This window comes from Pectinophora gossypiella, chromosome 13 (assembly GCF_024362695.1).
Source record: "Pectinophora gossypiella chromosome 13, ilPecGoss1.1, whole genome shotgun sequence".
Classification (NCBI taxonomy): domain Eukaryota; kingdom Metazoa; phylum Arthropoda; class Insecta; order Lepidoptera; family Gelechiidae; genus Pectinophora; species Pectinophora gossypiella.
The window spans coordinates 14,299,935-14,317,530 of record NC_065416.1 but is presented as its reverse complement, the minus strand read 5'-3'; the positions used below and the strand labels follow the sequence as shown (position 1 = coordinate 14,317,530).

Sequence of the window (17,596 nt, the reverse complement as noted above, 5' to 3'; positions counted from 1 at the left end):
TAGGCTGTATAGTAAGTTAACACACCACATGTAACTTTGCCTTTCTTTATAAACAAACAGCCAACTGTCAATATCAGCTGTTTTTGGCATTTCTTTTGATTTTGTCTTGTCATTATTTGTTTGAATTGAATTGGCGTTTTTTGAATTCCTCATCCTTTCTTGTGATGATATAGTTACATTTAACCCTCGTAAGAAAACCCAGCTATCGTTTCTGTTGTTTTAATTGGAGTTATTTCATTAAACATAGGTACTCATAACCTCTAAGAAAACAAGGAAAATGGAATTTCCAACTCTCGGTGAAAACTGCCAGTACGAAAACTGTAATCAAATAGATTTTCTACCTTTACAATGCAAATGCGGTAAAGTGTTCTGTCGCGAACATTTCAACGCGCATTGTTTATCTGGCGAGTGCGAATTGGCGCCAGAACCGAAAGAAGTTAACCTCAAAACTGACGATAAAATATTCAAATGTTCCGAAAAAGGTTGCAGGAAAGGAAGTCTACATGAAATGTTGTGCTCTAAATGTGGAAAACACTACTGCATAGAACATAGGTTTCATCCGTAAGTACCCTAAACTGTTTATGTTATAAAGTTGGTCTTGAAGCCTTGGAAAGTAGTGTTTCATTAGTTTATTACAAAGCAGAAAACCTTCCATTCTATTGGAACAGTACCGCTTTCCTAGGTTTTGTTATATCCATCTTAAATATCTTTGTATTAAATGTGTTTTCAATTTTTCTCCTGTATACTTGAGGCTCTACCCGCCCACCTTATAAGAGCTTACAAGCTCGAGTTTAAGTATGTTTGTGCTGTCCCCATCTTTAAGATTCGCAAACTGAAGATAATCTTATATATCAATGGATAATTGGATGGATTGGATTTCTTTAATGTGATTTAAGTGCAATAAAGAGTTTTTGTATTGTATTGTATTGATAATTATCATTATTTTAAGTACATTATTCTTCTTATTTCAGATCATGCCCAGAAATTGATGATGAAACAATGGCGGCCAAGATAGAGCAGTTGGAAGCTCCACGGAGACAGTTTAGAGAGGCCAATAAACATCTACAGGAGAAGGTGAGATGCCCTGCTAACCCCTTTTGCATTTTTTATATGTTTTTGTAAAATTCATATCTACAATGATCTTAGTAGGCATTAATAAAGTTCAATTTAAGTCATTAAAAGAACACTATTTTTTTAACTGTTCTATTCACCTTTTTCTGTCATTTTTTAAGTAAAAATGAAATTTTATTTACATATAATGTGATATAAGTGATATAGCCAGGAAAAAAACATATAATGTGAGATTATGCCTAAAATATAAAATATAAATGATAATACATACATCTTGCTTAAATGTTCAATGGGAGTAAGAATATCTGAATGTTCCAGATAACTGAAAACATAAGAAAAGCTCTACAATCATCAGCCAAAGTGAAGACTGCTTCCAAAATTCACCTTATGAGGATAAAACAGAAGGCAGTTGGACCTAAAACCATACCCGCTTCAGACAGGGTCTATTTTGCCATTGGCAAGCCCAAGTCTTCTGAGCCAAAACCCGTAAAAATTATTCAAGATGTGGATAATATTGATTACATTGAATCTTTAACTTTAGATCCAGATTTAAAAGATACAGTACCAGTTTTTATAAGCTCAAAATGGAGCTTAGGCAGAGCCATAGATAGTATTTGCGATTCTTGCAATATAAAGAATGAAAATAACAAAATGGGCGATACAAAATTAAGAATATTTCGGCAACTGGATGGGTATTGCGTAAGTCCTTTGAAAATGGACGTAGAAATCAGTGAGTTGATGAAACAAGAGGTTTTACTAGAAGGAGACAAACTCATGGTTGAACATATTAGCAGCAAAGTGATAACTGACTTAGACGAAAACACTCAAGTATTCTTAAGTTGATACTCTTGTGATCATCTAAGTAAAAAAATTAATAAATAATTTACTTACAATACAACATTGTATTTAATATAACTAAAATACCAAATTCTGTGCATATAATCTTGGCAAATAGTTTTAAAGTGTGTAACATTTTTGTTGCCTCCAGACATCTATAAATACCGATCCCCGAAATAGATAGATGATCCGTGCTTCGAAAGGCACGTTAAGTCGTTGGTCCCGATTACTACTAACTGATGTAAGCAAGTAGTTGTTATATGAGCCACCACATTTAGATTAAACTGTCTTAAGGGGCCTCTACGTGTTGGCTTCGGCCCCACGCACGCCTTCCAAAAGTCCGGGCCTCCATAGGCCCGAGATATGAAAAAGACATACAATAATAATAATAATAATAAAGTTTATTTAGGTAAAATGTCAGGATTGTCAGGGGCCTTTGGCGGCTCAATAGTAACTCTGACACCAGGGTTCGTGAGGTTAGTTCGCCACCTCACAACCCACGCGATAGAAGAAGAGAAGATCTATAAATACCATCACCATCATCAGCCACTCCAGCCTCTGCCTTCCCCAAGTCTCGCCACTATAAATACCTACAGATAACAAAATGAAAGTACGACATAATTATAAATAATATTTTAATATCATTATACTTAAATTTATAAATTATTCTAACATTTAAAGCACTGCTTCTCCATTCTCCTTGTCGGATGTCTGACTCCGTTGGCGCTCCACGAGAGGCAGCAGCGGGGGCGCGGAGGGGTTGGTGTGCGCGGTGGGGGGCGGGGTCGCGGCCATCTTGTACCGCGCCACCAGCCAGTTGCACCTCCCACTTCTCGCTATCAGAGTAATCAAATCCCTCCTGTACTGCTTCGTTAGGATGGCGTAGAGAAAAGGATTCGCGCACGCATTGAGCGGATAAAAAAACACCAGTAAAACCTTCCCATGACTGACGTCGACTAGAGGCGCTCCGGCTAACGCGGTTACACCGAAAAAGGCTACTGGTGCCCAGCATAGCAAGTCTGTTCCGATGAGTAGAGCCATTTTATTCGCAATGCGTCTCTCTGCCGCTGCAGCCGCGCCTCTTCCGCCGTATTTCTCTCCACCTCCCCCTAAAGATCTGTATATTTGAACGTAGCATACGACTATCAGGACCCAGGCGACAGCGTTTGTCATGAACAAGGATCCTTGGTACACCACGTCTCCTACGTTCTCGCTTTCGACTGGCAGACATATTGACGTCGACGAGTAGTCCGAAACACCAACTAAAGGGAGACCAGCTAGGAGTATCGCGAACAGCCATCCGGAGACCATAATCTTCGCAGCTGTCGCCAGGTTAATTCTTCTCTCTAAGTAAATCGCGTACGTTATAGCGAACCACCTCTCCACAGTCACTATCGTAAGAGTAAACACTGACAATTGTCCTGAGAACACTGAGAGGAAACCAGCGATCTTGCAGCCGACACCGTATTGCCAATCGTATGCGTAGTTGAAGAATTCTCCGAAGGATCTGAGGTCTATTACTGCCAGCATGAACAAGTAGATTCCAGTACAAAGGTCGGAGAATGCTAGATGGCACATGAGGAACCTGGGGACGGTCATCTCTGCGTGGTTGGTGAGGAGGACCAGCAAGACGGCGACGTTGCCGACGACGGCGGCGGTGATGACGAACCACACGCTGGCCCGCAGCCAGGACCAGCCCATCACGTCCTCGCAGGGGTTGAGAGCGTTCGGCACTGGTGTACATTCCACTTTGTTTCTGAAACAAAATTATGTTTATAGAACGCTTACTGGTACGACTACTCGGCATGCTGACTAAGAGATCATGTAAGTACTTCCCAATATAATGGACTATTTACAAATGGGCATATAACTTGTAACCGGTCACCATACCCTTTAGCATATTTTATTTACTATTAGAACTTCTAAATAAACTGTGCCTTTTTTTTCAAGATTTGCGGTCTTTCCATCCCGGATAGAAATGATTTGCGTGATTTTTGCCTTAAGTTTGTAAAACTGGCGTCATCGAATAGCTGCAAGTATCTTAGATTGCAGAGGTCTTCTCAGACGACGTTCGAGCCGAGGTTCGAGCCCAACTGGGCACCCTCAGACCTGTTGTCTTAAATTTTGTACCGGGTGAGAGTCCTTTATGCGGCCAAGTATTTAATGCCATTTGCGGCAAAACAATAAGTCACGTCAAAAAAAAGGCTGCAAAGGTTGATCAACTATCTCACAACCCACGCGATAGAAGATCACTAAGTGGAGACTGACTGATGGATAGAGGTCTCTTCTCTTATATCCGGGGGAGCATACTCCGCCACGCTACTCCACTGCAGGTTGGAGGTATAGGTACCAGTGTCTATCTACTCAGCCTGTATCCACCCACTGCTGGTTATAGGCCTCCTCTTTTTCTCGCCATCCTTTCCGGTCGAAAGTTCCGGGAGTTTGAGCTTACCTTATACTAAAAGTGCTGCAATTCTCCGGCAAAGCCAGTCCGTGGGCAGCGTCATCCACAGGTCCGTTCGCGTGCCACATGCCTTCGTCTTCTGCCATCTCCAGGTCCAAATACTCTTCGGACTCCGATGAATCCTCCACTGTAGTGGCCGTGTCTTCCAAGTCTCTGCAAATAGATTTTTTGGTTAGTTTCATCGTACAAAATGATAGAACGTATTTCGTCGACATAACGTTACAAATCGAAAAATTCGCCAGTTATTTATTTATTTATTAAGAAACACAACATGTTACAGACCTAAATATTATTATAATTAGGTAATACGTTTAAAGTTCAAATTATACAACCCAACTTTAATGTGTACGGTCACGAGTACTAATAGATATGTATACACTTTGATACCATGTCACATTAACTTTTTTGACAAATTAAACCGTAAGTCTCATTAAATGTCAAATATAATAGTGCGACAGAGTTATAAAGTGGGTACATGATATTGTATGACTGTACAAGTTGAAAAACGGAACAACTGAGAATAGAACAGTCCTTAGTTCTGCTTAGCTTAGCTTACTTTTAGTTTCCAGTATTAGGGATGTGCCGTTTCCGAGAATACAGATTGTGAGAATCTGCAGTAGTTTTAGGCGGATGAGACGTTCGTTATGTAAAAAATGACGATTCAATGTGTAGTGTTACCTACTGAATAAAGATATTTTTGAATTTGTTCCTAAAGTGAGACTATTCCCGTTGTAAAAACTCTTTAATAGTAAGGACACTAGCTAGTTTCTTTTTCAAATTGTTCTTTCTTGTACTCTGGTCTTATCTGCCTAAAGGTTAGGTAATAAAGCTCTTTTTACATAAGTTTTGCGCCTTACTGCCGGAACATCCGGCATTTGTCCGGCCAAGTAGTTAATGCCATCTGCGGCAAATCTACAATAAGCCACGTCAAAAAAAATGCCGGGAACGTCCCCAAAGTGGGCACAGTCCCTCCTTAGTATTCGTTACGATGTCACTACATTGGCTTTATACGTCTGTTGCAGACGATTTATGACGTCATTGCCTCGAAGAAATGTACTAACACCATGTATAATTAGGGGATTGTTATATTCTGAGAGAAGACTATTCCTCTCCATCATTCTAGGTGATATGCTGGTAGAAGTAAATTGAGTCTTACGTGTCATCTTCTAGGTTTCGCCTCGTGCCTATTCCGATGGCTCTGATTGGCTGCAAAGACCTCTCCTTTCGCTTCTTCGTGTATTGTGCCATGAGTCTTTTCTCATCTTCACATTGCTGCAAAATATCAAACCATTGATTAAGTCAATGAAATCTAAAAGGATTTGAATGGTAAAGGTTAACCGTTGTAAAAACGTCCATTTTAAAAAAGAAGCTACTTTTAAACTTTTTTTTATTTATTTTTTATTATACGTCCCACTGCTGGGCACAGGCCTCCCCTCAATCAACCGGAGGGGGTATGGAGCATACTCCACCACGCTGCTCCAATGCGGGTTGGCGGAGGTGTTTTTACGGCTAATAGCCAGCACCAACGGCTTAACGTGCCCTCCGAAGCACGGAATCATCTTACTTTTTCGGACAATCAGGTGATTCAAGCCTGAAAAGTCCTTACCAAACAATAGATAGTCTCACAAAGTGATTTCGACAATGTCCCCATCGGGAATCGAACCCGGACCTCCAGATCGTGAGCCTAACGCTCTAACCACTAGACCACGAAGGCTGTTACATAATAATATTAATTAATTTTTATTTTTTTATAATAATAATTCAGTAAAATTAAATTAAAATTGAAATTATTATTTACTGTATAGATGCAAGTTGGCTGCTAATAACTTGTGGCGCTTTACCATAAATCGATTTAGGTCTGTATTTGCTACGAACCTTCTGCATAAGCGATGCTCGCGCCTGGTACGACGCGTGACGCTCAGGATCATGTATCTCCGGGAAGGCAAACGCGCAGCAATGGAAGTGATGAGTCAAGATTGCCTTTTGAAGATTCTGGAATACGTATTACATTGCTCATTGCATCATCTCTCCCTAGCGTTATCCCGTTTATCACAGGGTCTGTTTGAAGATTTGAGAATTCTGTTTTTTTACAGAAGCGACTGCCTGTCTGACCTTCCAACCCGCGAAGGGAAAACCAGCCCAATCCAGTTTAAGTCACATACCTCCGAAAATGCATTTATTTTTTCCGAAATTCGAAACAAATTCGACAATCCTTGGTTTAGGCCTGTGCTGGATTCGAACCGGCGACATTGTTCATGGCATAACACAAAAAATGTGAGGAGAATGGATGACAGGACACTGTACACACACTATATTATACACTTTTATCTCAGGACGTCTACCACCATCTTATGATCATTCTAATGAACATCCTCTATGCTTTTTGTACCTAATTGTTTTGTGTACTCTGAACCAGCGTGCGTGTATGAAGCGATTGATGAATGTGGAGGAAGCAAGAGAAGTGTGTCAGGATCGAAGCAAATGGAATTATATAGTATTTGCTTACCCCGGTGGGGAATAGGCGTGAGTTTATGTGTATGTAAGTATGTGTTGTGTTGTGAATTTTTTTAAGTGATGTTATTGTCTTGTCTTTGTGTGTGGCGTCCTTTTATAACAAACAATTTCTATTCTATACTATCAAAACAGATTTACGAAGCAAATCTATGTGACGGTTGTACCTAAGTGGTATGGTCGGAAGAAGGTCGAAGGCCTTGGCCAAGTCATGGCCACATCGAAGCGATTCATCTAAAAAAGCAATATTGCAATTTGACATTTGTTTGCATTGCGCACTTACTTTTACATGCGTGTCAAATTGTAATATTGATTTTTTAGATGAATTGCTTCGATGTAGCCATTTTAACCTCCAGGTCAAGAGAACTCTAAACAGACGACCCACAGATCAAATGTAACCCTGAGGTGGATTCCAACCACCAGGGTTGATGAGTACGGTAATCGGTGGATTACCGTACTCATAGAAGACCCACTCAATAGAAGAAAAAATAAATTATTCAAATATTATTATTAGGTTTAGGTTTTTTATTATTATAAGGTTGGGTAGGCATGTAAGAAATGTCTTCAGAGAATATAACGGCGCCATGATTGTTTTGTTTATTGCTCTCATAAAACGTAATAAAGTGACTTGAATTGCATAATTAAACGCTTTTACAGCTTTCATAGTACGAAGTGAAATATTAATTACTTATCTGCTGTTATCCCGACTATGTCTGTCCCGGTTTTCCAGACACAAAACAATGGAGATTTGATTTAAATATTCTCATAATTAAAACACATAATAATGGGTTCTTACCGCGTTTAAAACTAGAGATATGAAACTCCCGCGTTTAAAATAGGGAGTGTCATATCCCTAACGCGGTAAGAACCCGTTATTATGTGTTTTAATTATGATAATAACCGCATAAACTTAAAACAAGTAAATATTCTCCTTCAGATTCAAATATACATTTATTTAGTAGGTAATAATACACTGTCAATCGTAATTTGTCACATAACGAACGTCTCATCCGCCTAAAACTACTGCAGCTCCTCACAACCTGTATAGCCGGGGAAAAGAAGCTGCAAGAAAAACCTCGACGCAGGGTAGATGAAAAGTGAACGTGTTAATAAAAAGTTGTTTTCTGACGAGCTGTGGTTCTGTTCTGCCGTCCCCGATTGGCAATACGAGCATGAGTTGACTCTTGTATGTGACATATTAAATAGGTATTTAATTTGATAATTAATTTTCACCTGAAACTCGTAAATGGACGGGATGTATTTCAAAGATGGCGTCTTGTCTAGTTTGAGGACTTCTAGTTTATCCAGCCCCGAAGTCGGTAAAGATGTGATGGCGGTATTGCTTAGGTCCCTGTAACATAACATGAGCTAAAACACATAATTTGCTTCAATAAAAAAACATAGAAAACGTTCAGCTGCTTGTCTTCCCGGGCATGTCGTAAAAACCGACAGAGGGATTGTGTCCTCTAACATGATGGACTAATGGGCGATAGGCTGATCCCTTATCACCATAAGGTTCATCATATCCAGCTTACGACAGCGTATCAACAGTGGCTGCAAGTTGTCTTTGATTACTTGTGGCTCTGCCAGGCCCATTAGGGATTACGGGCGTGAATGTATGTATGTAAAACACATAATAACGGGTTCTTACCGCGTTTAAATCACGGATATGAGACTCCCGATATTTCGACACAGTTGCAAGTGCCATGATCACGGGAGTGTGTTGTTGTAGTGAGTTTGGTGCGAGTTCAGATGGTTCCGAACATTCTGATATCAAATACATAAACAAGCGGCAAAGGAAGAGGGTAGACAGATATGTCTGCCCGTAGAAAATTATGGATCTACCTACTCCACTCCTATCTCATCAGTCATACCGTGACCATGGCACTTGCAACAGTGTCGAAATATCGGGAGTTTCATATCCCTGATTTAAACGCGTGTTTGTGATACACACAGGAGGATAGAAGTCCTAGTACGGCTTTGAAATAGACTACTCTGGGCGCCATCCCACTCGCGTCAGACAGAGTACTGCAGGGCGGAAGGCAAGAGGGAAACCACTGCCCTATTTTTCCCTAAAAAAGTAGCATGGAGAATGATACACCGACAAGAGACTTATGAATAATTTAATTCAGAGAAATGGAAGTGTCGTAAAAAAAATACATCAGAATGTGCTTACGTGATTTTCACGGAAATGCGGCTATAATTTTATTCTAAAATACAGATTACAACTGCAGATATAAAATACAGGTTACTTATATTCTAAAATACTTACAACTGTTTTAGGAATAGATTCCCTTCAAAAGCCTTTTCATCCAAATGTCTTAGTTTTGTGTTACCTCTAAAACTCCTGAAACAATGTTTGAATAGTTATGTTACCGCAACATTGTAAATACTTAAGAAAAATTGTGAAATACTAAAACAATATACAATTGAACGCATCAACGAAGTTTCTCGCAGGTGCGCTGATTCATCGCTCATTAGCATCATGCAGGTGGGGATACCTGGTTGATGGTTGCGATGATTGCGAGTGTGGAGTATCACCACAAACTATGGCTCACCTTTTGTGCTGTCCTAAGTGCCCTAACACCTGCACTATTAAAGACCTGTACGAAGCCACTAACAATGTCGTAAGCGTGGCCAATTATTGGTCAGCAAAAATTTAGTTTCGATCGCCATCGACTCGCAAAGAAGAAGAGAAGCATCATGCATATTTCTCCTAAGGGGTGGGCTGAGGTGTATGATATAGGTATACCCACTCCCCGCCCGCTTTGCTTAAGTCCCATGTAGTAGGGAGTGAGCTATTAACCAAAACCGTTTCAAGCCATGATTATAACAATTCCGTGGTTTCTAGTTCTCCAAACCAAAGGGAAATACTTAGACTTGATCTACTCCACTAGAATAGAAGAAAGAGGTTGGAAGGGCCATGCAATTGAGCACGAAACGCGCGCCATACAAGTACTTATGAGCAAATAGTTCATACTTCAACTTTGCACTCCACTCGTCCGCAAACTATACGACAAACGGAGTTCCGCAATAGTATAAAAAGGTCGTCTTGTGCATTATAACCTGCAGGAGAATCTAATATCGACTATCATGCAAGGAGTTCTCTCCTTATCACAGGAAAGTCAAAAACCCTAGTAGGTAATATCGGCTATTTGTCAAAAAATACTTTTGTATGCAGTGTCTTACGAAAAGTCATGATAAAATTACAGCCTATCACAAAAAATAATACAATGTCGGTAAAGTGGCTATGGAATTTGAGAAGCAGTAGAGCTATCGTAGTTATCTGTTTGTAGGAGTAGTAGTAAAAGAGAGTGGGGATGAACCGGCGATAGCGGTTCTCGTACAAAATGCGCGTTAGGCCTCTCCAACCTCTCTACTCTATGGTATGAATTCAGACTAAAAGATCAATAGATATTGACTTACAATTTTGCAATCTGTGCATTTTTAAACGTATGCGCGGGCACCTCCTCGATCAAATTTAAATTTAACGACCTGAAAAATAAAATACAGTTACAAATACAAGAGTAAAATAACAATATGAATGTAAATAAAGTAGTCATCATCAGCATCACCAGCCCATTAACGTCCCCACTGCTGGGGCACGGGCCTTCCCTATGGATGGATAGGGAGATCGGGCCTTAAACCACGCGGGCCCAGTGCGGATTGGTGGTTATTAACGACTGCTAATGCAGCCGGGACCAACGGCTTAACGTGCCTTCCGAAGCACGGAGGAGCTCGAGATGAAAACTTTTTTTGTGGTCACCCATCCTATGACCGGCCTTTGCGAAAGTTGCTTAACTTCAACAATGGCAGACCGAGCACGTATACCGCTGCGCCACCGAGCTCCTCAAAAATAAAGTAGTACAGTGAACAAATAGAGATAAGTATCAAAATATACATTAAAATTTGGTAGTAAATCATACTAATGCGGGATTACTATAGTGACGCACGCGCAACGCTTGCTACTGCTCCCGATAAACATCACGCGAATGATATTAAAGGTATTTATTTACTCTTTATTTATATTGGATTTTGTTTTAGGTAAAAATACATTACGGAAATACTTGTATAAAGGAAAAAATATAATAGATAAGTGTGTCTGTTTTACTATTTTAGACAAATAGAACAAAAATGTTACTTTACTTTGTGAATGCGAACCTTCGTTGACAACATAATATAGCATCACGCCGAAATCCCCTAAGGCGTAGGCAGAGATGTAAGGGGCCGTCCATTAATCATGTGATTTTTTTTTGGCATTTTTAAATCATCCACTCTACGTGTCCAAACCAACTTATCATTCCCTTCTCAATCTTAGTCAATATATTGTCTTTTACACCACATCCCTCACTTTCCTTTCTTTTCTTAGTATAAAGTTAAGTCTCGTCATTTCTATATTATCCCAAGTAGGTCTTCTGCTATCGTGTGGGTTAAGAGGTGAATTACCAGCCTCATCAACCCTGGTGTCAGGGTTATTATTGAGCCGCCAAAGGCCCCTGACGTAACGACTACTTACTTACATCAGTAAGTAGTAACCGGGACCAACGTTTTATCGTGCCTTCCGAAGCACGGATCATCTTACTTTTGGATAATCAGGTGATCAGCCTGTATTGTCCTAACCAAACTAGGGATCACAAAGTGATTTTTGTGATATGTCCCCACCGGGATTCGAACACGGGACCTTCGGATCGTGAGCCCAACGCTCAACCATCGGACCACGGAGGCCGTTAAATCTCAAGTAGGTGTGCCTGAGTAACAATGTGAGAAATTAATTTAAAAGAAAAGAAAATATAAATGAAAATAAAGAAAAGAGATATACCTAGCGACTTACACTTGAATGGCTCGGATGCGCAGCGCGTGGCGAGGGATGCGTCTTATGTGATTCCCTTCCAGGTCTCTGCGAATTATAAAAGTAACAAAGCATTAAGGAAAGAAAGAAAGATGCATTTGGGTGAATATCAAAATGTGCCAAGTTTGTTGGCGAACTGTCATATAATTTTTTCGTGAAAAATTGGGGAAATTGGGAAAATTGGGAATTGAAAAATTCCTTTTTCATGTCGGAACCGAGGATCCTTTTGGATCTTTTTCATGTTGGAACCCAATTTTTCACGAAAAAATAATATGAAATTTCGCCACCAAACTTGAAATTTTGAGATATTACTTACCCATTTACGAAATTTATAATGATTGACGGTCATAAGGAAATGCCAGTATGTGCAGAGTTTGTACTCTGCCAGACATTTACGAGTACTTATTATTTCGGGCATCGATTTACCACTACCATAGATACAGCGCTTGATACAAAAATGCGGTAATAACTTGGCGTTTGTTTTGCTATACATTCGTACACAGCGGTATACAGGGTGTTAGTGACATCGTATCGAAAACTTTGAGGGATGATTCAGACCATGATTCTGAGTTGATATCAATGGAATTTTCCATTTCGCAATACAAAATACTATCTCAATATTCTGCATGATGGTGATGATTTAATTCATGATTCTGTTCTATACTTTTGTGGGAAATTCCACTTGATATCAACACAGAATCATTGTTTGAAACATCTGTCAAAGTTTTCGTTACGATGTCACTAACATTCTGTATAATAATTTTATAAAATCAAAAATATTTATTTTTCAAAATTGGCTTACAAAGTTAGCGCTTTTTGAACGTCAATAATTAAATTACATATTATGTAACTAGCTGTAAAACTACTACCACATCGGAATCTGTAACGCTGAGGGAAAGACGTGGCCAGAAAACCTCCCAGCACAGGGCCCTAGTCCTACTGTTTCATTTTTTCCTTTCTTTTTTTAAATCCAGTTTGTATTACATAATTTATATAAACTTAAATAAAATGGTATTCCAATTACAGTCGGTGGAAGGAAAGTAAAAAATAAAGAGTTTGTGACTTTATCACAGAAACAGTGTTTTATGATATATAGATACTTAGACATATAATTGTAAGGGATGTCAGCCATTTCGTCGCTTAATCACTTAGTTACGTCAAAAAATCGTGTTGTAACAACTTACACAGCCTGCAAGTAGCTCTGCGATGATTTGATGAAATCCTGAACATGGCTCAGGTTGGGCACCTCCAGGAGTCCAGACGTCGTGATCATGCTGTTGATAATCACAATTTATCTTACAAAAGAGCCTGTATGGTCTAGTGGTTAGAGCGTTGGGCTCAAGATCTGGAGATCCGGGTCCCGGGTCCAGGTCGTTTGGCCACCTTTTTCTCCGATCATCTGATTGTCCGAAAAAGTAAAATGATTGCGTTCGGAAGGCACTTTAACAGACGGGCAGACAACAAACTAACTCTATATGATGATGATGATGATGATGACTAACTAGCTAACGACTATATCCCAATTCGGGTAGTCGGAGGTACCAACATCCATTGCAAGATGAACTAAGTACCCGCACGTCATCGAGCTTTTTGTAAAACCAACGTGATAGGTGGTGAGCCGTATCGCCGTGTATATTTAATAGTCGAGCTAACGAAGTGATTCTACGAGAAATCCGTTTTTTCCTTTTCAGGAGGCATGGTAAAACAAAACCAGGTATGCTCAATCCACACCACCAAAAGCCGCGTAAGTGTTACCACTGTGTTACTATTAAATTGGTGTCTCCAACATTCCAAGAACGTAAATTTTATTATTGAAAAATTAAGTGAATTCCTGAATACCTAATGTATTTTATTACTATAAAAATCATTAAAACTGTAAGTAACTCTTTTACTAAAAGTTCAAAATTTCCTTGCAAAGTAAATATACAGGGTGGCCCAGAAGTTCAAGTTCAAAATGAAAAATTAGATAGAGGGGCTCATTAGCTACCAGAAACACCCCCATGTATGCTCAGCAATTATTTACGGTTTAGGAGATATGACCCATTTCGTACATTTTTCTAGATTTTCTATCTCACTTCAGAAATCATCATTTTGTTGCTATCTCTTTCTTAATAATCCTTTTACTTTACTTCATAACTATTCCTAAGGATGTGTACCGCTAGGTGAAAAAATAAAAACAGTCAAATCAAAGATAAAAAAAATGTTATTGGAAGTCAAAGTCCAATAACTTTTTTTATATCTTTGATTTGACTGTTTTTATTTAGGCAGGTAGGGAACCCACAAAAGAATGTGTAATTAAAAAAAAACATAAGTACATACGTACAATGTGCGGAGGTTGGGCAGAGAAGGCAGTTTGTCCACTTTATGTAGCCGCGGCGCCTGCGATATAGAACTGTAACAAACGGTACAATAAGCTTTGTTTCGTTTTCCCCAAAGGGCAAGACAAAGGGAACTATGCCCATACAGCCATGTCTGATGTATTTTTTTTGTAGTATCGGCGTCCGAAGGATGTAATATACGATCCCGACGACCCGATTACTCTAGCCATAGAGGCAGCCAATCAGCTCGCGACATCAAACACTTCAGGATCCGATACCGACCCCGCCGGCGAGGTCGACGATTTCCCTCAATCAGCGCTTATCGCTATCGACCCACTAGCGTCGATTAATTTTTTCCCCTCCGGACTCGTGGTCACACCAGGTTGTCACACCAGTATGACAAACAGGATTTTTTTTCTTGTTTGTCACACCGCTAACAATACAACACCTTTTATCCTGACTTGTCATTATAAGTAGTAAGTACTGTGTTTATCGGCGTATAAATTGAAATTGATTTTATTTGCAAAATTATACTTTATTTAACAGAAACTTATCGCTATCGACCCACTAGGGTCGATTAATTCTTTCAAACATTTTTCCTCTCAGACGACGCCTTGAGCCGAGGTTCGCGCCCAATTGGGCACCCTCAGGCCTGTTGTCTTAAATGTTTTACCGGGTTAGAACCTTCAACGCTCCCCATTTGTCTGGCCAAGTAGTTAATGCGATAATATGACTTATTATCAAAACAAAAAAAAAACTTGTAATTATGGAAAAATCCATTAGGTCGCCAGTGATAGAAGATAGAAATAAACAAAAAGAATGCGCTATTAAACATAATTAATCTCCTTTGCACAAATATAATGCCTTATGGCAAATATCGATATATTTTTTATCATAGGGATATTCTCCGCACTAACAATGGTGTGATAAAAGGTGTTGTATTGTTAGCGGTGTGACAAACAAGAATAAAATTCCTGTTTGTCATACTGGTGTGACAACCTGGTGTGACCACGAGTCCGGAGGGATTTTTTCAAATATTTTTTCCTCTCAGACGACGCCCTGAGCCGAGCATCGCGCTCAACTGGGCACTCTCAGGCCGGTTGACTTAAATTTTATACCGGGAGAGAGGAAATCTACAAAATTTCACGGCGAAAAGAAAGGAAAAAAAGATACTTACAAAGTTCGGAGATTCGGAATCAGCTTCAAGTCTTCCACTTCTATATGCATCAGGTTTGGAGCACCCGTGATGTATCTGAAATAAACCAATCCTATTATATCGTCTTTTACACCACATCTCTCTCTTTCTTGTTTTTTCTTAGTGTAAGTACTTACATCCTTTGTGTGTGGTCTAACAACCTCCGTGGTCTAGTGCTGGTTAGAGCGTTAGGCTCACGATCTGGAGGTCCGGGTTCGATTCCCGATGGGAACATTGTCGAAATCACTTTGTGAGACTGTCCTTTGTTTGGTAAGGACTTTTCAGGCTTGAATCACCTGATTGTCCGAAAAAGTAAGATTATTCCGTGCTTCGGAGGGCACGTTAAGCCGTTGGTCCCATTAGCCGTAAAAAAAACACCTTCACCAACCCGCAGTGGAGCAGCGTGGCGGAGTATGCTCCATACCCCCTCCGGTTGATTGAGGGGAGGCCTGTGCCCAGCAGTGGGACGTATATAGGCAGTTTATAAAGTACATCCTTTGTGTGTGGATTAGCTAAGTCTTGTCATTTCCTATATTATCTCAAGTAGGTGTGCCGGAGTAACAATGTGCAAACTAATACATATATAGATTGATTCATCGTCTGTGTTTATTTTGCGAAATAACCTTCGCCTTCGTCTTCGAATTAGGTACATATCCAAGGTTGACAAAAGATTTTGTGCTATTTACTTGCCTAGCCATATTTTTCTCGTGGCCGCAATACAAAATATTATTTTAATTAATTCTTAGTGTAAGTTGTAATACGTGTCGGACGACGCTCAGTGGGTAGGCCCGCTACAAGGTGGACCGACGATCTGGTGAAGGTCGCGGGAAGCCGCTGAATGCGGACAGCGCAGGACCGATCGTTGTGGAGATCCTTGCGGGAGGCCTATGCCCAGCAGTGGGCGTCGTACGGCTGATGATGATGATGATAATGATGTAAGTACTTACAGATACTTTATCTTTGAGACACGTAATTTAGTTCAGTAGGTAGTGATGTTGGTGTTGATTAGCTCCGCTGTGCTGTTGTTGCATATAATATTACTTGTCTTACATTATAACGGTACTGACATGTGCTGTATGAGGTGCAGCGTGTAGCCGGCGTCGGAGAGCGCCTGTCGACCGAGCCGCGTGATGTTGGTGTTGATGAGCTCCGCTGTGCTGTTGTGTTGCTCTGCTGCAACATTGTTGTACCCTGCAGACAAACACACATAAATAAAGGGTCATTGGCATTTCATTCATCTTCCTTGTATCGTGTGGGTTGTGAGGTGAATTACCAGACTCATTAACTCTGGTGTCAAAGTTACTATTGAGCCGCCAAAGGCCCCTGACATGGCTCATGTAACGACTACTTACTTACATCAGTAAGTAGTAACCGGGACCAACGGCTTAACGTGCCTTCCGAAGCACGGATCATCTTACTTTTTGGACAATCAGGTTATCAGCCTGTAATGTCCTAACCAAATTAGGGATCACAAAGTGATTTTTGTGATATGTCCTCACCGGGATTCGAACCCGGGACCTCCGGATCGTGAGCCTAACACTCAACCACTGGACCACGGAGGCCGTTCATTCATAATAGTTACGTAGTATGTTATTTTCTCTATGATAATAGCAAGGTGGGATATTGAGAGTTGTTGAGGACAGAAGAGGCTAGATGATTGGACACTTAATAAAGGCACGACGAATTTATTAAAAACATCATAGAAGGGAAGCTGCAAGGAAAGAGAGAAAGGGGAAGACCAAGAGGAGCTTACATGGATGGAACAGATTAAAGAGAAGGTGAACGTCGTGTCTTATAAGCAAGTGAAAGAATGGAGAATGCTACACCGACAAGAGCGTGGCTCTTAAATTAAAGATGATGGATAGAAAGGTGCTTGAATTGGGGACATCATCTGTGTCTTCATTACCTCCCTGAAAGCGACACTCACGATCTGCACCCCATAATACAATCACAAATTGGATATAAGGGATCACGAAGAAATTTTCATGATGTGTCCCGACTGGGATTCGAACCCGGGACTTCGGGATCGTGAGCCCAACGCTTAACCACTGGACCACAGAGGCCGAAAAAACTAATGGGTCATTGGTCATTATCATTATACTAAGTACCTACCTACCTATCGCTTTCTATGTATGGATTGCAAACAGATGTTTGTAATTCCAGCTATGTCCTAGATTGAAACCAAATCGTTTTTATGGCGTCCTGATGGACCTGGTTACTGGACACAATAAGTAATAGTAATAGTGTGGTGTAAGTATACAGTAAGTAAGTATATTTTAAAACATCATCTCCCTAGCATTATCTCGTTTTTCACAGGGTCCGCTTACCTAACCTGAAGATTTGACAGGTCC

The 17,596-nt window shown here is 40.2% G+C and overlaps 2 protein-coding genes across 3 annotated transcripts in view; one reads left to right on the top strand and one right to left on the bottom strand.

Annotated features, from left to right (window-relative positions):
- The first annotated feature begins 70 nt into the window (after positions 1 to 70).
- LOC126372175 (AN1-type zinc finger protein 1-like) lies at positions 71 to 1,969 on the top strand. The gene is made up of 3 exons (XM_050017823.1): positions 71 to 561; positions 972 to 1,074; positions 1,390 to 1,969. The coding sequence occupies exons 1-3, from the start codon at positions 278 to 280 to the stop codon at positions 1,912 to 1,914; spliced, it is 912 nt and encodes a 303-aa protein (XP_049873780.1). The 5' UTR covers positions 71 to 277; the 3' UTR covers positions 1,915 to 1,969.
- Positions 1,970 to 2,526: 557 nt separating this feature from the next.
- LOC126372120 (lutropin-choriogonadotropic hormone receptor-like) overlaps positions 2,527 to 17,596 on the bottom strand; it is a 52,074-nt gene continuing 37,004 nt past the window's right edge. The window contains exons 2-13 of one of the 2 annotated variants that reach the window (XM_050017703.1): positions 16,313 to 16,436; positions 15,228 to 15,302; positions 14,056 to 14,124; positions 12,917 to 13,006; positions 11,715 to 11,780; positions 10,310 to 10,378; positions 9,156 to 9,230; positions 8,117 to 8,234; positions 6,248 to 6,364; positions 5,529 to 5,644; positions 4,361 to 4,525; positions 2,527 to 3,664 (exon numbers count right to left, since the gene is read on the bottom strand). In XM_050017703.1, the coding sequence (XP_049873660.1) occupies positions 2,584 to 3,664; positions 4,361 to 4,525; positions 5,529 to 5,644; positions 6,248 to 6,364; positions 8,117 to 8,234; positions 9,156 to 9,230; positions 10,310 to 10,378; positions 11,715 to 11,780; positions 12,917 to 13,006; positions 14,056 to 14,124; positions 15,228 to 15,302; positions 16,313 to 16,436 (2,165 nt within the window). In that variant the 3' untranslated portion in view covers positions 2,527 to 2,583. Of the gene's footprint in view, positions 3,665 to 4,360; positions 4,526 to 5,528; positions 5,645 to 6,247; positions 6,365 to 8,116; positions 8,235 to 9,155; positions 9,231 to 10,309; positions 10,379 to 11,714; positions 11,781 to 12,916; positions 13,007 to 14,051; positions 14,125 to 15,227; positions 15,303 to 16,312; positions 16,437 to 17,596 lie in introns of those variants that run through there. The other variant, XM_050017704.1, reaches the window with a different exon arrangement.